Source organism: Buteo buteo, chromosome 6 (assembly GCF_964188355.1).
Source record: "Buteo buteo chromosome 6, bButBut1.hap1.1, whole genome shotgun sequence".
NCBI classification, from domain to species: domain Eukaryota; kingdom Metazoa; phylum Chordata; class Aves; order Accipitriformes; family Accipitridae; genus Buteo; species Buteo buteo.
In genome coordinates, this window is record NC_134176.1 from 26239671 (window position 1) to 26263803 (window position 24133).

A 24133-nucleotide genomic window follows, 5' to 3' on the forward strand; every position below is an offset into this window, starting at 1 on the left:
GCTCATAAGGATCATGAAGTCCAACTCCCTGCTCCTCGCAGGATTACCCAAAACTAAATCATATGACTAAGAGCATCGTCTAGATGCTCCTTGAACTCTGACAGGGTTGGTGCCCTTGAGGAGCCGGTTCCACTGACTGACCACCCTCTCAGTGAAGAGCCTTTTCCTAATGTCCAGTCTGAACTTCCCCTGACACAGCTTGATTCCATTTCCTCATGTCCTATCACTGGTCACCAGAGAGAGGAGATGAGCACCTCCCTCTCCGCTGCCCCTCTTGAGGAAGTTGTAGACTGCTATGAGATCACCCCTCAGCCTTCTCTTCTCCAAGCTGAAGAAGCCAAGTGACCTCAGCTGCTCCTTGTAAGTCTTGCCCTTGAGACCCTTCAACATCTTGGTTGCCCTCCTTCATAAACCACTACTTTCTTTGGTGAATGAAAGATTACAGTTGGACTCATCACCTGTACCAAAATCAGACATGGAATCATCCTTCTATTCCGAAGTCAGAAAACCTAGTAAGGCCATCTTCAAGGCTAACAGCAAAGAACAGGAGTCTCGGTGCAAATTGGGCTGCCTTTATAAACCTAAATAAATTATCACCCATGAAGGAGAAAGTTCTTCAACCCAGCATGTGAGATCATAGTGAGTGAAGAGGTTAACATCCCAATAACCACCTTTGGACATCGCTTCCCTTATGTCACTGGGAAACAGCAGAGTAGATATGCTGCTACTTGTTCTTCAACAAACTTAGGTGGCCAAATTAAGAAAATGTAGTAGCAGGTAGATTAAAATAAAAGCCAGCAGACTCCATAGATACATGGGTACATGACGTGAAGGAGAAAGAGAGCATGTTTCCTGACTTCATTAGCCCAAGTTCTTCTGATTTCAAGCTCCTAAATCCCAACAACCTTAGCCCCAAACAAACTAAGAGACAATAACCTGGTCTTCCTCACTTCCATGTTCCCATCTATCTGCTAAAGACCTTAACATCACTACAAGAACCAATAAGAAGCCAGGGCTGATTCGGACTTTGGTAACACAAGTCCACTGATGATAAATTGACAATGCTGATCATTTCTTTATAGCTGGTTTTGGAAGACTTAATTCTTCCTAGGTCTGCCCCAGCACCCTGAAAAAGAAAACTGATGCTACCAAGCTGAGAACAGCTTCCTAAAGAAACCAGAAAGCTTCTGCAGCAACAGATTCTGACTCTTTCAGCTCAGCTGTGGGTGTTACGTCATGAACTATCAGTTAGGTACCATTTAGAGCTATGAAGTGACAAGTAAGGAAAACAGCAGAGATAGACTCCTACTCCTACAGGAGTTACCATTAGAAGAACTATCCCTTGAACTCATTTTACCCTTCAGACTCAGCTGACAGCTTTGTTAAATTCTGAAGATATAGTTATATTACAAAACCTACCTTGGCACATTGGATCATCAAAAGACCTGTCCTGGAAGGTACAGAACTCCTGAATCTGATGGTAGCCAGAGGGCTCCAAGGACAACGTTTTTCAGATTCAAAATCTGGCTTTAAAGCAAAGACTGACAGTAAGGATATAAAAATAGAATGGATTAAGCTTTGCAAAACCAACATAAGTGTAGGGAATACCTGTTCTGCTTTTCCTTGACATGTCATCTATGAAACCAGAAAACAATATAGGATATGCGTATTGTGTATGTATGGCTGACCTAAGTCTCTAAGCATGGACTCACCCATACTCATGTCAAGCAAGTCTGCACAGCAATTCCTTAAAAAATCTCAAAATTCTAGTGTCCTGCAAAACTCATTATGGAGCAGACCAGCACTGTTCAATACTAAAAAAGGCTACCATTCACCCAAACAGGTCAACTTCTATTACTACTAAAATTAAATGCTCGTGAAGAGCAGCAACACAGATGGCTGAGAAAGGGTCATGAGATACAAATGAAGACTTTTTTTAAAGCATTTAGCTCCAGGTCAGCACCACTCAAGTAGTACAATAGTTTATTGTTTGCTCCATACCATCTTAACATAGATGTGATTAGAAGCATAAGCCTGACCAATTCAGCCTTAGCACACAGGAACAGCCAAGTAAGAAACTCATTGCTTTGGTGGGATCAACAGGCCTATTATCATATCCTGCCTTCTTGATTGCAGAAGAGCTCAACAGTGTCACAGCTGGGTTGACTAGAGCTGGGAGTGAAACTGGGGACTTAAATCTATTGCTTCTTCAGGATCATGTTTCAGTGAGTACAGAAAATGGTGCTATATTGGATGCTGGCAAAAATATGTGCTGCACCTAGTTGCCTTCATTTCATCCCCTACTAAACCATCCTACAGAGAGATTTTTCAGACTGTCTGAGAGCAAGTCTCACTACCTTTTCTAGCCTACCCAGAAGCGCTTACTCCAGGACTAAGGCAGTCTTTAATTGGCTTGGGCACATGCACCCCTATCATACCTCCTGCTCCCACACTGAGATGTCATGTCCCTCACAGGCAGTGCAAAATCCAGTTTCTCTTAAAGAAGGCTCCAGAGGCAACCAACAACTCAACTGGTGACCAGCTTCAGGACAATGCAGTCGTTCAGAGTTCTACAGCATGCCCTCCTCTGGGGCTACTGGTTAAGGCAATTTTTACTTGCAGCTTAATTTTACATAAGGAATTATTAGCTAATCATAAAGAACAAAATAGAGGCTTGAGATCGCATTGTTAATAACAATGCATGAACAAGGCTGCAACAAAATCATGTAATACTTACACTACTTTGTGATGCACTTCAGACGATCAAAACTACTGAGCATCCCAAGTCCTCTGAGAACTGATGATTACTAGAATGCAGTAAACAGCTGACATAACATGGCCAAAAGGGGACTCACTACAATCTTTCCACAAATTGTCAGTAGCACTCCACTTTGACATTAGAAAAAGAATCATCCTGACCTACCACTCTCACTTTCTAGGCAAGCATGGGTAGCTGGAACCATACAGTCTCACAAGTCTTATTTTAGAACATGAAGAAGCCATGAATGGAGTCTCTTCCCTCAACTCTAGAAAACAAGTATATTACATAAAAAAAAAATTTACTTGGGAAAGGAATGAAGGACCACAGCAGTGCTACACTGTTAGATAAATAAAATGAGCAACCTAATCTAGACAAATAACTACTTGTGATTTAATTTTTAGCAAGAAGGTGGCAATTGTGCTGGAGTCCTATTCCCTGGAACAGCATTACTAAGACTAGAGTAGAATACATATTGTTAGTCATATTTTTCTAGAAGTTTTCCAAACAAGGCCTACCTCTGTATCTGAATCTCAGACACAGGTTTCTGAAGTCTGAGATACTTTTCAAATGATCAGTCTTTCTCAGGACACACATACAGTTTCATTGTTCACAGCCCAAAATGAAAAAAAAAAAAAAAAAAAAAGCAAGCTCTTGGGAACCTCTGCATGCTGCCTTGAAATCTTCATTGCCAGTTTTCTCCCTCATGTTAACAGCTATGAACTCAGCCATTCTGAATGTTTCCAGCTAGAAAAACTGTCTTTTTTTACAACAGGGTTAAAAGTGGCACAACCAAGGAGTGTCAGAACAAGACATGGATGAAGAATGAGCCATACAACATGACAAGGGCAGTTCAAATCCTTGGGACAAAGACCACCACTTAATTGTGGGGGAAGGTGGCAGAAAGTACTAAGCTCTGGAAATGCCTCAAGCTCCCTAGGGAAGCAGTATGGCTCCTACTTAAGCTCTCTTTCCTGGGAAGCTCTTAATTTATGTTTACACTGAAATAAATGGAACAAAACAGTTTATTTGTGGGGGAGCATCTGAGAGGGTGGTTAGTGCAGCCCTGGGGAGGCAGCAGGAAGTGGGATAACCTCAGAGCCAGGCCCAGCAAAAAGTACATGAGGAACATTAGTTTCCACATATACAGCTCAGAAGAATCTAGAGACACAACTGAGGAAGGAAAAGGGAGAAGCAAAAAAAGAGGCAGTTAAAGTTTTTTTTGTGTGCTTTTTTTTAATCCAGTTGTTGATATTTCTGGAGTAGCTGATAAACTGCTACTTCACTAAAACTATTATCTAATTCATAAATACCCATGTATGCCAAGATTCTCCAACTTTGAACAAAGGCATCAGAGTCAGTCAGGAGAAGCTAAGGCCAGAGAGGTAGCTAGTTTGGCAGGTAACTAAACAACATATCAACCATTGCTCCTCCTTGACTCTTGACTATCTCATCACACCCAAATATCCAAAGATGACAGCATTTACATTAGAGTATTGAAAGCTGCAGAATCGTCAATATCCACACAAATGGATTTACATGTCACAGCTAGTTTAAATATAAATCCCAATACCTAAACATGGGATAGCTTAAGCCAAGCTTGGTCTTTGGTTTAAGCACTGACGGAGACTAATTCTAGACTCATTTCCCCTGTCCTGAGACTCCATATCTTCGTGCATGTATACACATGAGCAAAGGGTGGCTAAGAGCAGGAGGAGGCCTCTTTAGGGAAGGTTGGGAAGCAGCCACTGGAAAGTGGGAGAAGGCACACTGTGGTACCAGCCGCTGCTTTCTGGACCTCGTCCCAGCATCTGCTGCCAGTGAGTTCTCAAATCCCTTTGCCAGCACACAGCTCTGCGTCCAGCTTCTGCTAGAAATAGGCTTTGACGCCACCATGCGGTACTCTCACACAAGCACAAGCCCAGAAGCACTTAGCACCACCATCATTCCAGGGACTGCATTACACATTCCTCCCTAGTCCTCAGATGCACGTAGGACAATAATCCAGAAATACATTGGGCTAAATGGCTCAATAGAAAATATTAAATGCTCTAAAGGGATATTTAATAGTGGGTCGGTAATTTCAACTTTCCAGCACTTCCCCAGTTCCTTTTCAAGTTCCTTTTCATCATCCCGTTTTTGAGCATGAGATTCTGATGAACAACACTGGCACATGGGCAACTGTGATTCAGCATCCCCTGCCCTCACAGAGGCCTATACAGAGAAAAAAAAACAGTATCTGGCTTCCTTGCAATAGGGAATGCACATTTCTCTGTAGCATCAGAAAGCTGGAAGTTTCAAACAGTACTCAAGAGCCAATCAACAAAGATGCCCCCAGTGCCTTACCAAAGCAGCTGCCACGATGTGAAAGAAAAGTTTTACAGGCTGTGGCTATGGCCAGCTCAGCAGAAACTACAGTCTTGATAATCAGGTCCTCCACATTGGCCATCAGTGCTGCAAGGAGGGGAGGAAAAAAAAAAAAAAAAAAGTAGATTGTGAAGTAGCACACAATATCTAGAAAAGCATGAGAATATGCATATGGACAGATACCTTTGTGAATCAAAGCACATGAGAGCCTATGGATGACAAAGCAATGATGTTTGGAAATCCATGCAAGCTTAAGTATATAGATACATGCGTAAGTATCCTAGTGCAAAAATACTCACAAATGAGAGTGATAGAAGTGAGTACATGTACAGTGCAAGTAAGTAGAAACATGTGGCAAGCATATCAGCACAAGTCAGCTGGAGTCTGATCACACTCAGAGTATTAGGAAGGATTAAACAAGAGTGGGTTAGTGAGATAAGCCCTTAAACTACAGAGAATAAGCTATAGCCACTGAGATACAAAAAAATTTTCTTGTGGACTTCTATGAGATAACTGTTCTGTGATGTTGCACCTTCCTCTAAAGCAGCTGTTCCCATACCATGATTCACAAATCATTTCAAAATTATATGACTGGTGACAGCTCTCAGTCCTGCTGACCTATAGATAATCTGCAGTTTCAGTAAGGAAGCTGTCTCCAGCTCCTGTATGAGCCTGTAAACAGAGCTCAGGAACAGGAATCTGAGCTGACAGAGGGAGCAAAAGGGAAGAAAAGATGCACATTAGATGTAGACCTGGATTCTACACTCAGCTTGGGATGTGTCATGCAATATAAGGAACACCACACTTAGTTCCTGTTTTCAACAACAAGGAATAGAGAAGCAAGAGGAGAAGGGAATGAACAAACACTGGAGTTGTAGCCTGAAAAGTTAGTAGGGATGATAGGACAGCCTTCCTCACCCCTCAAAGGGAGCACAAGCGAACACACAAGACCTCTAGCAAACCCACAGACATTTGGTATTCCCTATCCCAAAGAATATCTAGTACAAAGCACTTGACTAGAGAGTTCGATTTAGGTCTACAATTACTATTTCTCATGTTCAGATGACGACATGCAGGGACCTGAATAATTACAGAGGATAATGCAAGCAAATTCAGATGTGAACTTCTGTGCCAGAAGACCACTAAGTGGAAGCAACACAGCATGGGAATGTCTAAGTGCACATAAACATCCCAGAGCACAAAACTTGCCAGCCCAGACAAGGCCAGCACTTTCCAGGCAGCATTCTGCCTCCATATGACCAGAACCAGATGCATCAGAGAAAGGTGCAAGAAGCCTTGTAATGGATAGTTAGAGAAACCTGCTTACATTGCTGAGCAATTTACTTCATAATTAAGAGTGCATGTTTTATACTTCAGGTTGGGGTGGGGTGTGGAAATGTAGCAATATAAGTAACTGCGTACACAGCTTACTGAAAACATATGGTGCAAGTAATTGGACAGCCATGTATGCGTATGATGGGGAAAAAGTCTACTTCCATCTGAAAGCCAGATTCAAACCCCTTCCTCCAACACCTAAGTGCACCCTGGCAACATTTGCAATATGGGCATAGCTGCTATGAGTAGTGTTACTGATGCCTCCGTATCACAGGTATTTATTCCTTAAAGGATATACCTGGATTCTGCTCTGCAGATGCATTTACTCCCAGCAGACCTGGCAAAGGTGTGGAAGAGGGAGCTATTTTATATGAAACACAGACTGAAATGAAAACACCCAGCAAGAACCTGAGCCATGGAAAGATGACACCACATCCAAGAGTCATTCAAACTGGCACAGCTCTCCAGAGGTTGGTCACTCATCAGCCTGAACAGGCCATGGGAGCAGTAGAGGGAGGGAAGCTTTTAGAAGGAATGGAATGACCTTAAGAAACGGGAAATGTAGGTAAAATATTAAGAAACACACCCTGAGAAAGTCTCAGAATATTATTTGCAAAAGGGAAGGGGTAGGCCTCATCTCTGGGAATAGGACCCATCTCTGGTGATAGAGAATAAATGCACAGCTCTAGTGAGAAAGCTGTAAGGAACAATGCTTCCCTCCACCCTGCTCTGGTGCTAAATGGGACTCACGGGGGCTCTTCCCTGACTTCTTAGGATTCACACAAGTGAGATGATTAAGATTCAACAAAGGAATAAAAGAACAAAATCTGTACTGACCTGCAGTGTCTCTCCCCTCTTGTTTTAAGTACCTCAGCATTGCACTCATGCTCCACTTGTTTCCATAATCCTCTACTTCAGGATCATCACAGCTAAAAATAAATTAAAGAAACAAGTTGACACCACTGGCCTACCTCTATGGACTTGCACCAGCCTTAGACAAACCTAGGTAAATTGACCCAACCTCTAGAGATCAAGTTCCATCTTCCAGCCAAGTACCTGACATAATCTCCACTTTTCTTGTTGACACTGTAGTTGGTCAGATGCATGAACTGGTTTTTAATGTTCTTGGATGCCTGGTCATACCTCACTGTTGCAAACCTGTAAAGAAGGATAAAAATTCACAGCATTTCTTGAACAAGTGACATGCTTGCTAAATATGACCTACTACACAGACCACTCAACAACAGCAGCTAGGGAGAGAATGCATGTAATGAGACTTCATCAAATGCAACCTCTCCTCATAAAAAATACTGTTTATTCTCAAGGGCCACATCCAGGTGCATTTAGTCTCTTTTTCAGTGTCTTAGAGCAGGGAGCTCCATTTGTTCTCCTGGAAGTTTTCACAGCCTAGCAGTGTACACATCATGCTAGGCACATTTTTTCTCACCTGCTTAGATTTCTGGTCCTTGGGCATCCTGGCCAAACAGGCCACTTTGCTTTAGACAGTCAGTGTTACAGTCCCCTCATTTTCACAATAGGACCTACCATGAATACGCAAGATCCACTGGTCCTGGGAAATGCACACATTCAGAGCAATCATACTACATATGCATACCATAGTCAATATTTCCTGAAGTCTCATACAAGCACAGCTCAGTTCTCGTGTACTCCAAGGATGCTTTAGGAAAGGCTGGAGATGAGAAGAGATTTCTGCCACCACCAACTACATAGCCTACAACTGCCTTCTCAAGAGGCATCCAGGAAACCAGGTACATCCTGCAGGCCAGACCAATTTGTCCAACAAGGCAGCATTTGCTCCAGGGTGCTGTCATTCTTGGGGACTACGCAGCCCTTCCATATCTCAAAGATGTCACCTAGCTGTGTACAAGGAAAGGGACTGTAGGGAAGATCACAATCAGGAGCAAGACACTGCTACAAGCTTACCTAGTCTCCATATGAACCCTGTTACAGCCAACAATACCACAGTTAAATCAGCCTGTTTATTATGGAAACAGTGGTAACCTCCTGATTAAAAGGCATTACCTGTACTGTAACCAAGCACCCCATCACCACTCCCTTAGCCATACACTACTGTCACAGATGTTTGTGTTGAAACGAATCAAAGAATTGATCCAACTGAAAAATAGCCCAGGATTTTGGTTTGTAAGGCATTTGAGGGATTTTTTTTTTTTTCTTTTCAGTTTTGTGTTGGGGGGGCCAGAGGGAACAGAAAGGGAGAAGGGTATGAAAGGACAAAGGTAGAGCAGCTCCCTGATCCAGCTACAAAGTTGTAACTTGATTTCCCCCACCCCACCCCTCCAGTGGCCACACAGACTTAAGCTATCCATACTCTTTCCTCAGCTATCCACCTTCATTGTACCTGCACAATACCAGCACAAGAGTGTCTGTCCTGCACAGCAAGCCATCTAAAACCAGCCTTTTTTGCTAAGCTGTTTATCAAATCAGATCAGTTCACTGCATGGGTACAGAAATGCTTGTGGTGACACAATACAATGGACATCACAAGCCCCTGAATGAGCACAAGAATACAGAACAAAATTGCACTGAAGCAATTTAAACAGTAATCTTATCAATAGCTCACCTCTTTAAGAAGAGGTTGAATGAAGGCTGAAACAATATAAGCTTCTGGGGGAGTCAGAAGGACTTCCTGCAACCAACTGCTAGGACAGTTGCCCATGCTACCCCTCCATTCCACTTTGCACCCTGAAGCCAGAGGGAAACTGATCATGCCTGTGCCAGGAAAGGCAAGGGTCAACATGAGAATGGGAACAGCAGCCAGGAAGAGTGCAAGACTGTTTCTCTTGGTAGCCATCCCAATTTAAAGTGCTTAAAATTACATCTGGCGCAAAAGTTGCTTTCTAAATGTGTAGTTGCATGATCAGCCTTTGTCAATCTAAGGATGCACTGCAGCTGAAAGCTCATCAACTGCTCAGTTGCACACTCCAGCCACTCTCCTTGATCTCCTCCACAGATTACGTAGCCACAGGCAAGTCGGATCACTTCACAGATCTGACTGAACAGCCACTTGAGCAAATATAGAAAGATACCAATAAACTTTCAATCAGATGCAGGTATACCCTCTTTCAGACATAACAAAGGAGAGTGTTAGGATGCAGAGTCAGGACAGAAAGAGGGCAGTGCCTCCATTTTAGGAGCAGGTCACAAAACAACTTTAAAAAAAAATAAAAATCAAACATCAAGCAGAGGATAATACTATTTGTGGCAACAATTGCAAAATCCTACATCCAGACAAGGACATGCCATCAAGTTAAATGTAATGCAATAAAATAATTCCAGTTGGGAGCTACAGTGATCATCTAGTCCAACTGTCATAATTTTCTTATTCTGCATGTAATCAATTCCTGTTTCAATATGTATTTTAGGCCTCAGACTTTGGAGAAAAATAAATAAAACAAAAGATCGAGGGCAGAATCCAGTGCATCTGGTTGGCAGAATGACTAGCATGAGCCACTGCTAAACACCACAGCTTGTAACAGCAAGCACGTTGTAGCTCAAAAACACAGAACAAAAAAAAAAGAAAAATCAACAAGAGAAAAAACACCTTGTTCTTCACCCTGGTCACCCTCCTATACCACAATAGCTTAAGATGCCAATGTCTCAAAAGAGATAAAGGGGAGTAAGAAAGGGTAAAGGCAAAGTCAGACATATGCTATCCTAAGAAGCCTTGGCAAGAGGAAAAGTACATACCAAGGAAAGCAGGGTTACTTGCAAGAAAAGGAGAGTAAATTTGGGTGAAACCTCAAAGCAAGAAAAGGGAGACAGCACTCAAGAAAAATGGAAGAGGGAGAAAGGGAAGGGAATTTGGAGCATCTGGCTGTGCAACAAAGTTAGTGTCCAGAAAAGAATGCATCCCCAATTTGCTTTATTAATAGTCATCTCTCTTCATCCTTCCCCTATTATTTTCCATAGCTGAGAAGAAGCTGAACTATACAATGACATCTACAAGTTACACCAAAAAATCATTCCTTTAGAAAGAACTGCCAAAAAAAAACCAAAAAAACCACTACTTCCCTCACTTGGTAGCCATATTGAGAAATACCTTTCTCTCCACAAGAGCTATACCAGCAAATCCATGATGATGCTCATCAGATTAAATCTATCCTTAAATACACAGGTGGAGCAGGAAAAAAAAACCCAAACAACTCCATGATGTAGCTAACTCTAAGCGGCAAGGTTAAAAAAGTAAATAAGATTTTGCACCATATTTTTCTGAGCTTTAACTGCATATGAAGTCAAAGCAGCTGGCAACAGAAAAGAGTTTGGACATTTGGATCCCTCTCCACATATTTCCACAGCTTAAAGTATTTTAATTTCTTTTCAGTTTAACTGTAAGTATCCTGGATTTAGCATTTCTGTTTTGAAAATAGTGACAACAGCCCTATCATGTATTTTGTTCTTCATGATCTCCACTTCAGCAATCATTTATTGGCAGCATACTGAAAGCATTTGTTGATAACATGCTTTCAGCCAGATCCTAGAAGATACTGAGCGCAAGCAGCAAGCTATTTCACAAAGTCATGACTCCCTCGATACTTTGAAGCAGAGCACAATTAGGTTCACCATGCTTAGCAGCTTCTTACTGTTTTAATTATGTACATAATCAGAAATATGAGGATACAAACCCTTGGGAGATGTAGACAAGACTTCTAAAACAGCCGTATTTCTTTACCTTGCAATTGCTTGCATTAGCTTCCTTCTACAGAGACCGTCCTTAATTGCTAGGTGGTCTGAGCTCCATGCCCATAGAATTCACATTTCCATGGGACTGATTATTCAGAAGGGATTTCTAGAGCTCTTAGTACATAAACTTTCTCTTCTACTAGGATGTTGTCATCTTAAGGGATATCATGGGCCAGTTCAGCAATGCATCAAAAAAATACAAAACATTAAATTACTCAAATTTATTATCAAAACCCCTCAAGCTTTAAACAACAGAATCAAATGCCAGCTTAATACATTCTCCAAGAGCTGGTTTGACAGCCTTACTAGCCTCATGCTAAGTGCAAGTCTGCAAATGGAAAATCCAAGTTATTTCTAGGGCCTCTATCAATAGCCTCTGCATGTTAGAATGGTGACAGATCACAAGTACAATGTTGGCAATAGCCCACACCCCCTACACTGCGTCTCGCCCTTGCTTGCAATGGAAGAGCGTTACTACCACTGAAATATCAGTTATGATTACCTTCAGTACTCTATAGTTCTACAGCTTTTCACACTATACTTCACTGTATCTTTCTTCCACTGTGGTAACAAGGCTACTCACCCACCATACTTGTTCTCCCCAGGAAAAGACAAGAGACCTGCATGCTACAGAATGTCTTACTTAACAGAAATTTTCAGGTTATTTTTAGAGACACTAAGGTCATAGGAACAGGCCTTACAGTAAGAGTAGAAAATAGGAAAACTTCAGTGTTTGTAAAATCATCTAGGTGTTAAGCTGAGATTAGAATAAACACTTGAGAAATCTTACAATCTTTTAGAGGATGATTTCATTTCAGGGCCCCTCTCTTTTCCAATTTCATTTCAGGTTCCCCCTCTTTTCCAATTTTGGGCCATGTCTAAGAATAGAATATTTGTCACCTGAAAGATAAGGGCCAAGATCCTAAAAACAGTTTAGAACCTATATGGTAAGGTGGCAGAGAAAATAAAGGGCAAGCCTGATGTTTTCCCAGTAATACAATTTACCACAAGCACATGCTGCAACATTCTGCACGAGCTATTTTCCTAAGCACTAAAGGCTTCATGCCCAGGTATCTCATATTGCTATAATCCAGCCAAAGAGTGTTGAAGGCACAAATAACTGAGGCCAGGTCATCATCTGCCAGGACAGGACTTTCCTAGCCAAAGCATTACTCGTGGATGCTGCTATGTGGGAGCCTGCAATCAGCCAGGAATCCAAGAGTACTCCTAAGCTGGAGACTGAACTGTCCCCATGCAGAGGCGCATCTTCAGCCAAAAGATACTATTTTAACAAGTGAAACTTGTCAAAACGCTATCTTCTGCTCACTAACACCATCTCTTTCTTGCTCTGCTTCAAGCAACTCTTATTTTCCCCCACTGTGATCTGATCCTGTGCAAGTTCTGGACTACTCCATAGGCTTTGCAATGCAGAGACCCAACACACTTAACACTGTTGTGTATTGCTGGTAGTTAAGTTTGTGTGGTCTGAATGGTTCAACAACTGGATCCACATTGCTTTGAAATCTTACAAAGAATTTGCTGGAGGACTTGTCAAGTGAAAAAAAAAATCTAGGAACAGGTGAAATTTTCCACTGTTAGACAGGAAGGTTTCCTGCCACTTCAGCGCATTCTTCTGACCCCACTTCATCTAAACCAGCAGTTCTTGTTAACAATGTGAAATATTATAGAGGTAACCAAGAAAGGAACAGATGTCTGTTCTGTATCCACCATCAGAAGGATATCAAGTCTGTTTTGGCCTGAATTCAGATTTGCTTTCTCCATAATGCAGGTTCTAACAGCAAGTTTTCAATGTTGGATTTCTCGTCTGTTGACTGAACTGTATTTCACCTGCCAATGGACTTGGGGGCACAGGGGGCAGACAGGCAAAGGAAGCACAAGGAATGGTCCCCTATCACAGCATTAACCTGGGTCACCTCTGTGATATGTATTACACAGAGATAATATAGCTCACAGCCAGAAGGACATAGGAAGCACCTTCCCCTGTCTTGATGTTATGTACTGCTTGTATTTAGTTTCTAAATTGAACAACAAGTGATATCAGAGATACTCACTTTCATTAACTTGTTTCCCTGACCTTACTGCACTCCCATCCTCTCAAAGATCTTCCCCTTGTAATGAGTCTTGCCCTTTTAAAAATCTGAGGAAAGGGATAAGTTGAGAAAATTAAGGACACCTACTAACATGATATACAACAGATTAGATTCCAAAAGTCTCTATTGTGGGAGAGCTTCTACCCCAAAACTAAAGCTGGAAATCGGAAAGGTTAAACCAAGGTTGACTGTGCACTATTCAGTTTCCACACAAACTGCTGCCAGCAATATAGCCTCCCAGGCAGAAGTAGCAGCAATCATATTGTGAACAGCCCTGGCAGCCTCCCTCCCTTTCACTGCAGCTTTTCTTTTCCTCAGCAGGACAGAGGAGATGCCCTTCACTTATGAATTTGAAACTTAGAATAGAGAAGTGACACTCATACATTCAATCATTCTGACAGACCTGCCCATGCCTCAGCTGGTCACAGTCAAGACACACAGGCACATGCCAGCTCAGATAAAAGCAACAACCAGTTCCCTTTACCAACAACTACACACTGCTACCTAGCTCACCTTCAACAACAGCACATTTACTTTCCCTCTGGCTGCACTTTCTCTTGGATTAGAGAGGGGGAAAGAGCAGTCAAAATCGAGCAGTAGGGTGGCAGTAGTGGCAGCAGGTGGCCTAGGCAGCAGGAACAGAAAATCAAGGGAGAAGCCTTACTAATTCCTTCAGACTCCAGAAGTACTCTCAACCTTCAGACTAACAGTACATCACCTAGAGGCATCCCAGCTCTCTGCCTCCCTGTCAGGCTTCAGACTTGCCCTGTTAAAAATCACCTTTGGCATTCAGATACTGACAGATGACTGCCCTCCCTCCCCATCTTGTAAGAGTTCACTACAAGCCTTATAAGCAAGCTTAAGCTCCACCTTCAACAGGCCACTTACTCCACAAGTGGCATGCAGCACTTTTCCCTGTTGACCCAGCAATCTACAAAACATGTCACAGAGCCCACACTTACCTCTAGAAATTCCCAAATCCACCACACCACACCAAACTTTGATTGGCCCCTAACCCACACCCCTACACTACCTTAACCCAAACAACCTACTGTTTTACCGTCACGCGTTCAGGCAGGACACTACCTGAGGGGTTGTACACCGCTCTTTGCCTTATCCCCAGCATTACTTCAGGAAATGAATTGACCACAAGGGAAGGTTTGTCATATGCAAGTCATTTTGGAAATACATAAACTGGATCATTAAATATTTATGTAAGAAGTTACATGGGTTTGCATGAAACTTGGCAGCTCTGGAATGCTTATTTGAGACACCTAGCCAGGGCCTGGGAAAGGAGGAGGAGAAGAGAAAAGACCCTGGAGTAGAAGAAGGAAAGAATAGTTAATCCCTTTTCTCTCAAACAACTGCTACAGAAAAAGCACACATTTTGATAGTCTTTTCCATGACTGCAGACAGAGTTCCTGACTACATGTCCTGGAAATAACCAGTGTAGTCTTTCTGTAAGCATGCTCCTCACATTTTATGCTTGGAGTCACTTTCTCAGTCCCTCTCTCCAACCCTGTCCATGCATTAGACTTTGGCTTCCCTCTTAGTCTATTAGCTGCCACTTTGTTTAGGGAACTAAAACCACGTAGAAAGTTGTTTGCACCATTCAATTCTCTTTATGAACTGCTGTTAAAATCAGGATGAAAAGAAACAAGACACCCTATGGGACTTGTTCAATGGACTACAACTGGTAGATGAGAACTACAGATATTTCCAGTTTTAACACTATTAAGGTCCGGACTCCAAAATGCCATCTGGGACCCAGTTCCCTTGCAGTGCAGGTCAGAAAACAGATGTCTAGAGACCATCACAATCCCCCTATCTCCAACATGAACATTTTCCACAGCATGCACCTGATACGTCAGTTAACAACTGAATATGAACAGGAGCCAAAGCTTGTAAGGGAATTACTAAACATAAAAAGTTTTGGTGACATATGATGGCAGAGTTTCTCTAAACAAAGCTGGATAAAATTATTCAAAGGGTTCTACATTCAAGGACAAGATCCAGGAGCAGTTTTATCAGATGTCTGGGGGGGACAGGAAAAAAAAGACTTATTTTCCTTTTTTATCTTTTCACAACAAATTTGCAAGTTTTCAACTTATGCACTGCCATTAACAGGATTTTGAACCTACGGAGCATAAGGAAACACCATGAAGGTAACCTAGCACAGGTTGCCCAGAGAAGTTGTGAAGTCTCCCTCCTTAGAGATATTCAAAAGTCATTTGGACATGGTCCTGGGCAGCTGGCTCTAGGTGGCCCTGCTTGAGCAGGGGGGTTGGACCAGATGACCTCCAGAGGTCCCCTCCAACCTCAGCCACTCTGTGATTCAGTGAACCTCTTCTGTCTCTCACATTCTCTGGTTTCTCATTGTGCAGATTGTCACCAAGAGTTGCCTAGCCTCTCCAATTCTTTAGTACACTGACCCTGTCAAGCTCAACAGTAGGGTCATGTAGTTATACCCAGAGAACCACTATGCCTGGGTAGACCACCCTCTGCTACCCAAAGACAGACTCAAAGGATGGGGGTGGGGAAGTAATTTGAGGAACATGAAAGATGAGGACAGGTCTATAGAAAAGATAAAAAATGAATTTGCTAGTTAGTATTTAGCTACCTTTCCTTCAGAATTTCCTAAAATACGCCATCAAGAAGATAGGTTGCTGAAGCTAGCAAGACACACTTCTTTTTATTGGAGAATGGTGATATGCTATGTCAATATTGTAACTACATCACTGCAAGATATACAAATATTGCTCAAGAAGCCATTTTTCCACTCCTTTTTTTAAACAACTCTTTCATCCAAAAGAGCAGTTTTGATGAAGTTCAACAAGAGTAGATTGTTCAAAATTAAACCCTTGGACAAGGACCCTAACTAAGGGCCACATCCCATACCACTCACAAGTGTCTAGCTACCTGCCAGGGGAACCAGATTTAACAAAGAGCATCACTAGGCCATGACTTAAATATATATAGTAAAAAAATATAAAAAATATTTATATTACATATATATAAAAATATATACAGTAGGCTTGCTTGCAACTCTCAAACAGTAGCAGCCTGAGGCCCAACTACCCCATTTTACAGAAGAAAATTCAAAGTAAAAAACACATAGTCTAAAATCAGGTAGCAGGTGTCTGTATAAGCAGTAAATTTCTATGAAAAGACATATAGAGACAGACAGATCAGTGATTCAAACCCTGCTTATCTTAATTAAAAAGCAAGGAAGCAGCAGAAAGTCTCCTGGCTTGACACAGAATCCACTGGTCCAAAGTCCAGTGGGGACATCTAGTGAAAAACACTGCTCCACACCTTCTGTGCGAGGCGATGTCTACTGAAGTGGTTGTAGTCTGATCCCAGGTGCACATGCAGAAGTGGAGGCCTGCCAGGCAGGGGTTACTGCAAGGAGGACGGGGCTGCTGTGGCCAAGCCAGCCGGCTCTGGCCTAAGTGCAGCCTGTGAGGTAATGTGAATTCCTTGGCTCGAAGGGAGCACCTGAATTCTTTGGAAACCACAGGAATCCAGCACAGAAAAGGTAAATATCCCAGTGGAGCCAGTGCTAACTAGGAAGCCAGGCTACCGAAGGAGGGAGCGCTGCGAGGCTGAAGTGGGGTGAGCTCAGGCGGCAGCATGGCAGCCAGTGGCAGCTGCTGTGAAGTCCAGCTGCCTACCCCGCCATTACAGGAACTCTCCTGTCCCTCTGGAAAGTCTCCCCCAGCTGCTGCTCCTTGGGCCCTTTGCAAGAACATTTGCTTTTCAGCTCAGTTTTGCCTTTTTTTAAATCTATTTTTCAAATTCGGTGTAAATCTGACTAAGAAGTTCCTGCTGGGCTAGGACAGTTCCAGCCATTCAGGGTCAGAAAGAAGGCTGCCTAAACCTGGGAGTTTAGGCAAAAAAGTAGGCTGTGGAGAAGTCTCCCTAAACAAGGAGCCATTTCACTATGAATTTCCCACACCATATGTCAAGTCCCCATTATGTCTTCAGGCACCAAGCAAGACAGGTCCACCAGGCTACTTTCTGTCCCACAAGGAGGTACATAGGAGGGAAAGTCAGACAGGAGAATGACAGGCATCCATAGCTGGGAAAATGGGGAAGGCTCACAAACAGCACAAGCTATTCCTGGCCTCATGTCCTCTTCAGCTGTACTTCAGACACAAGTCAGGCTTGTTACTCTCTCCTTGCATGGATGCCCCTCCAAAAACCAGCATAATCCACCAATTCAATGGTTGGCTCTAAGAGCAGCCTTGGGACTTCCACATAACTAGGCTTGGTGAGTCACCTTCAAAAGCATGCAAAGTTTGTAATTAAGACTGTAGTTTATTAACAGTGAACCTCTTATTCATACGTACATGTCATAGGATATAAAAGGTATGTCAATAAATATATTCCATCACATATTTTGGAAGTCTCAGCTAAATAAAACTACCTAGATTTTTAACATACAATTAGATGACTGAGTTACACCCTCAGGCAAACCTGGACCAAGCTTGTCAAGACCATCTCATTCTCCAAACCTATACCTTTGATGCAAAGGTCCCAGCTACAGTTCTCCAGGCTGTGAATCACAGATGGTCAATCTAGATGATAACTGTCCTTTCCAGCACCAAGTTACTAAATATCTGACAATTTAACAGATGTATGGCAGCATGCTTTGTCTACTTTTTTTTTTTAAATATGTACTAGTAAAGTGTTCGACACCACATTTTTCAATTTAACAGACAAGGATCTTAAGTCACCCAGTGCTGCTTTATGCCTTAAGCACAGCTTCAGTCTTTTTTCAAGCTTCAAGAAAGAGAAAAAAAAAAACAGCACTCCATGCCCTCCAAACATATCACTGAATATCTCTAAATGAATCTATTGGCAGCATTCCTTCTAGAGGTGGACCAGGCCCAAAATATGCAAGAGGAGGTTTGACAGTTTGAGGGAGGCAAGACCAGAAAAGTAGTATTGTAATGAAAGATGAAAACCTAGAGCACATTCACTAATACCATTCTTAGTAACTCTCCAGAAGTCTGACACCTGACTCTGATGACCTAAGGCTCTGTCCATACTAAATACAGCTTATTCCATGGGGAGTGGGGTGGAAATAGCTACAAAAGCAACCAACAACATCAGCACTTCCTAAGTTCTACTCAATATTCTTTTAGGGGATAAACAAAGAAAAGGCTTTGATGTCAATATCTTCCTGAAAAATCACATTGAAAAAATGCCAGGGCAAACCAAACAGTTATTCCGTACTTCCAGCACAAATCAAGCAACAATAGCTGAAGGCTTTGTTACACACCTCCAGGTACATACTCTTCACATCTCCTTCAAAGGAAACTTTTTCTTCACTCTTCCACATGGAAAGTGAAACACAAGTTACACATGCTGGATCAATAATCCCTTTCTTCGCCTCAGCATTAAAGCCTCAAATTCCACTCTAGATCATATCATGACAAGTCTAGCTCTGCCAAGAGAAACAAGACCTAAGGAAGTATCTAGTCAAACATCACAAATGTAATGATCTTTAAAAGGAACAGAGTTGGTATAATACACATCTTATGGTTTTCTGATAGCATTCCTTTTCTGGTAGAGGTCACCAACTTTATGAAACAGTCAGGTTCCTCTTCTACTTAGAATATGCAAAGCATTACACTGGAGGTGAACATTACCTTTCAGACAAAGAAAATGGGAAAAGAAAATTAAGAGAACAACCCAGAAGAGGTCACCCTGACTACACTTCAGAGACAATCTACCTTCAGAAAGCAAACTCAAAACATGGAAGTCACCACAGCGCACCACAAGCACTAGCAGAGGTCCTGAGAAGAGATTCCTTTGTTCTGTTGGTGGGTTTCCCCTTAGATTGCTTCAATGCCACATTTGACTCCAGGCCCTGATCTTACCTCCCAGTTCTCTGCTACAAATTGCTTCCACTCTTAAGCAGTGTCGGGGTTTTTTCTTAAGTAAAGAGTAAAAACCAGCTTCTACTCCCAAAGGTTAAAGCATTCCTCCCTCCCCACACAGCTAAAAGTTTTGTCCCTGCTTTAAACCAAAGCATTACACTGTGTGAGGCAATAAAAGGGTCTCTCCCAGCACTTAACTCACACTGTTAAATGGAAGGCAAAAAAGCTAAATAGGAAGCCAGAATCCAGTAGCTCCAGGTTCCTTACCTCTTACCAACTGAATTTGCAAATCCAGGGTGTGGGAAAAAGCCAAATCACTAGAGTTAAAGACCACTAGTGCCATCTGGAGGCCACACAGAACAGCCCACCGTGAGTTTTCCATCAACCTCTGCTCACGCTTGAGTGTTGTCCTCCAAAGACAGCTTGCCAGCACTTGCTGCACAAACTTACCAACTCTACAGCCATAGAATTGAAAAGTTTAAGAGTAGTTAAAGATACTGGTTGCAATAAATTTATACCTATCGTATGAAAGCATTCAACTACAAGTCTTCAGCCATAGCTGACACTACAGCTGAAATTGCTCAGTGGACAGTTGAACTTCAGTAACAGAGCTAGAGTTACCCTCCAGACTCAGGACTGTCCTTGGACCAGAGATAACATCTCATTATTCCCTCTACACCAGCCCCACAGTTGTACTGGTACAGCTGACTGTATCGCAGAGCGGCATTAAGATACCTAGTGCCACAGTTAGTCTCCATATACTAGCTACCTCTCACAGAGAGCTGTAAGGTGGGATGCAGTTTGAAGGAAAGGATAACTACCATTAGCAATACTGTGGTGTCCTGTACATATATGTTCCATTGGTCATGTATGTGGACACCATGCGCTCTAGGTTTGATTATAGTTTAAACAAACGGAATCTAAACACAGGACTTTAGAACACTAAAAAGTGATTTGCAAGCATTACTGCCACGTGGGATCTTACCAAGATGGAGAGTCCAGAATTGTTGAGACTGATACTTCTAGATGGATACGCAGAAAGAAAACTTAGGTTATTTGCTCAGGGTTGACTACAACACTGTTTCAAGCTTTAGAGGTGAATATCCTAAATGCTGAAAGAACAAAGAAATTCAGCCAGCCAGAATCCAGGTTATCAAGTAGGAACACTGGCTCACAAACTCAAAGAAATCAGATCATTCTTTCAAGAGACCTTTTACCTAGCATAGCCCAGGTGACCTACAGTCTTGCTACCAGTAGGTACTCCTGGACTATTATCTTCCAGGTAGGTATTTCCAGACACATGAAGGATAAAACAATTATTGGGAACAGCAAGCACAAATTTTCCAAGAGCAAATCACGTCTGAGGCCTCCTGATTGCCTTCTAGGATGACATGAATGGTTCTGGGGACAAAGGGAGAGCAATGGATGGCATGGCTCAAGACCTGAGCACTCAAACAGCCCCTGTAAAGCTAAAGGAATGCGTTAACAGAACCCTCATGAACTTTAGCAAAAGCAAATGCAAGTCTTGCACCTGGGAGGAATAGCCCTGTTCAACAGTACAGGCTGGGTGGATAGAAAGCAGCTCTGCAGAACAGACAAACAGTCCTGGCGGACAACAAGCTGAACATGAATTAGCAGTTTGCCTTTGCAACAATGAAGGCTAACTACATGCTGGACTGTATCAACAAAAGTGTAGCCAGTAGGTTGAGGGAACTGATTAGTACCTCTTACTTGTGACTGCTTAGCAAGTACTGGACACACACCTGGAACGCCATGTCCAGTTAGGAGCCCCCCAGTACAAGTAGAAGTATTGACTAAGTGGTGTGAGTCTGGCAGAGAGCTATTAAAATGGGCTGAAAAACATGATGTACAAGGAGAAGCTGAGGAGAAAAGGATTGTTTAGCCTGCAGATAAGGCTAAGAATAGATCTAACTGCTGTGTTCAACTCCTTAATGCATGGCTATAAAGACAGAGACAGACTCTTCTCTAAGGTGCATAGCAGAAGGACAAGAGGCAATAGTCAAACTGCAATAAGGGAAATTCTGATTAGATATAAAAAACACACACACATTCACAGTGAGAATGGTCAGACATCGGACTATGGAATCTCCATTCTTGGAAGATATTCAAAACTTTATGGTATAAGGCCACAGAGCACCTGCCCAAACTTTGAAGAAGGTCTTATCTTGAGAACAAGGTTGAACTAAAAATCTCCAGAGTTCCCTTCCCACCTAAATAAATTTGATGATTCTATCTTAAGGGATTCACTAGAACTGTCTGACCAGTATATTTCAGTCAAAAGAATACACTTGTTTCCTTCCTCATTTCCTTCCCTAGACCTCTGATATGACTGGAATTGTTAAAACAAAAACAAAAACAAAACAAAAAAAACAAACAAACAAAAAAAAAAAGCATACACATGCCTACATACACTTCCCCCCCTCAAGAAAAACATGTTACTCTACTATGAGAGATAAAAAAAGCTATCTATCATGCAATTGGCACACTTGTCCCCAAACAAAGTAGAACACTTGTCTCTTACACGGATGGATTTTTGCAGAAGTAAACTCCTTTGTTACAACAAGATCAGCAGAACTACAAATCCTATTCTGGAGGCCTGCTATGCACTGCCCATTTTCAGAACATCCTAGCAATCTACTCATTCACAATCGATGATTTTGTTTCCCTCTTCACTTTCCAATAACATGCAATATTAGCAACCAACAACTTAATTGCTGATTCCCAAGAGAAAAGTCTTGCATGCCAGGCGTGTTTAAGGCTCCTTTTCTACAGTGAATATAGTTGTCAAGTTTTCCACTGACCAAGATGCGCTACCCCTTCCTGCCTCCTTTTAGGGAAACAGTGTGTTCACATTATCTTTGCAGGCAGAGGCACATCACAACACACCTGAAGGGGATCTGTTCATCAATTTAAAGATATTTCTTGTGGGATAATTATTAATACATCCTTTTTTATTCAGTATCTGCATTGGATAAAGGCAAGTTGGACACAGTATCTGCCTAAGTCAGAGCCATGCAGGCTTGAACCCTAGAGAGATTCTTTCTGGGTACACCAGATGTGCATATAAGACAGATTCAGCACTGCTTAAAACTGTTGCAGAAGACAGTCCTGTGATGCTCTCTTCTCCAACACCACTGCAGTTAAGTTTCTGGTCTGTTGGAAATTCAGAAGGGTGATTATTTCAAATTTATTAGTTACTACAGATGGGTATTTAGCTAAACTTCTGTGATGAAAAGAAACAGGAATTTGATAGGTAAGTGTTCCTCCTGGGAATCTTAAGTATCTTTCATGACTTACATGCAAAAGGAAACAGACATCTTGCAGGGTAAGAACAGTGAACTAGTCTAAACCCACTTACTCAATACTGTAGAAAATACAAATACTGACCTAAAATTTAGAAGAGCAGTTGAAAGTATTAAAACAAAGGCCAATACATCCAACAACAGGTCTCCAGCTGCTTTTGTCTTTAGGACTAAACAGAAATTGAGAAAGTTTAGATTCCCTTCACCTTGGAGGATGGAGAAGGGGCACAAAAGGCACCACGAGTCCAAAGAGATTTCAGGAAGAGCCCGACCTTAAGAATGAACATGCCAATGATGGTGTATGTGGCCATTCAACCCTTCAGAGTTGAAAACTTGCTTTATTTGTTACATATGTAATAAAGTCCCTCACTAAAGATCCTATAACCTATATAAAGAAAACTGATGGGACACAGCATGGTGAAGTATCATATATTTAAACTCTGCAGAACTCCCTAACTGGCACTTCCCTCACTCACTATTGCATCAGGAATACAGAGGTGAGCCAAGACATCTCTGAATCATCAAGTGCATGTACACTGAGAAAGAACAAACCTCCCCTACCTGGCCAATCCTTCCTCGTAGAGATAGATGACAAGTGGATCGTAGGATGTAACCAGAACATAGAGGCGTACATCAAATTTGAAATCTGAAATACAGTTGTCAAGAGTCAGTGACCGCAAATATCTTTCAGACATCATATCCAGTTGAGGAATTTCAACACACCCTGAGAGCAATAAACCATTATTTGCTGCTGACATAGGTGCCTGAAGCTTTCCCAGTTGAAAAGCTTCCAGATTTTAAGGAATTTTCTAGATACATTTTTCCAGTACTAGAGGAAGATAGACCACTCAATTATCCAAGTAAATTCCTGCAAAGATTGCAGAGATCCTCAGGTGTGGGGTTGGGGACAGAGAGAAAAGCAATTCCTAAGCACACTCACCATCTATGAGCAGGGGGTTGCTGATGTAACGAGAAACCAGGATGTTGTCTTCCAGGACAATCTGGTTTGGCTACAGAAGAACAGAGAATCCAATAGTGAAAAAACAGGAGGCTTAAGGAATAAGAAGATGACTAGATCAAAACCACCATTTTTTCCAGCCTTTCCCTCCTAAAGCCACTCTGTACCAACAGCTATGTCTGGGAAGGGAGGAAACAAAAACAAAAGGAGAAAACACCACTATCAGTCACAACATACCTAAGGTAATTAGATCCTAACCAGAAGCCTGGGAATGATTACATTGCCAAAAAACCTGCCCATTGAATCTTCCAGTTAAGTGCTCCTTAGAGTAGAATACAGATTTAGCAGCTACATGGCAATGAAAAAAACAGGAAAAAAACACATCTAAGAAGTGACTGTCCTTCTGTTTGCTTCTCAAGTATTTAACCAAACACGCAGAAGAGGGCACTGGAAGGAGCATGTAACTACAGCTGGTGAGGAAGTCACAAGTGAAGAAAATTACTCCTCAACTTCTGATCTTTATAGCTAGATCCTGGGCTGGTATCCAACCTTCTTGCCTACATGAGTAAGTACCTTCTACCGAGGTTCAGTTCACAGCAGGGACTACTGTACCAGGAAGACGCTACACTCATAGCTCAGAACAGAAAGCTGTATCTATGACAAATACAGAT

At 42.1% G+C, this 24133-nt stretch overlaps 1 protein-coding gene across 4 annotated transcripts in view; it reads right to left on the reverse strand.

The window, feature by feature from the left end:
- The window catches only part of TTLL5 (tubulin tyrosine ligase like 5), a 136524-nt gene that overhangs the window by 103180 nt on the left and 9211 nt on the right, over positions 1 to 24133 (reverse strand). The window contains exons 8-13 of one of the 4 annotated variants that reach the window (XM_075030136.1): positions 23445 to 23514; positions 23066 to 23150; positions 7517 to 7618; positions 7298 to 7389; positions 6759 to 6797; positions 5105 to 5212 (exon numbers count right to left, since the gene is read on the reverse strand). In XM_075030136.1, the coding sequence (XP_074886237.1) occupies positions 5105 to 5212; positions 6759 to 6797; positions 7298 to 7389; positions 7517 to 7618; positions 23066 to 23150; positions 23445 to 23514 (496 nt within the window). The remainder of the gene's footprint in view (positions 1 to 5104; positions 5213 to 6758; positions 6798 to 7297; positions 7390 to 7516; positions 7619 to 23065; positions 23151 to 23444; positions 23515 to 24133) is intronic. The other 3 variants (XM_075030137.1, XM_075030138.1, XM_075030139.1) reach the window with 3 other exon arrangements.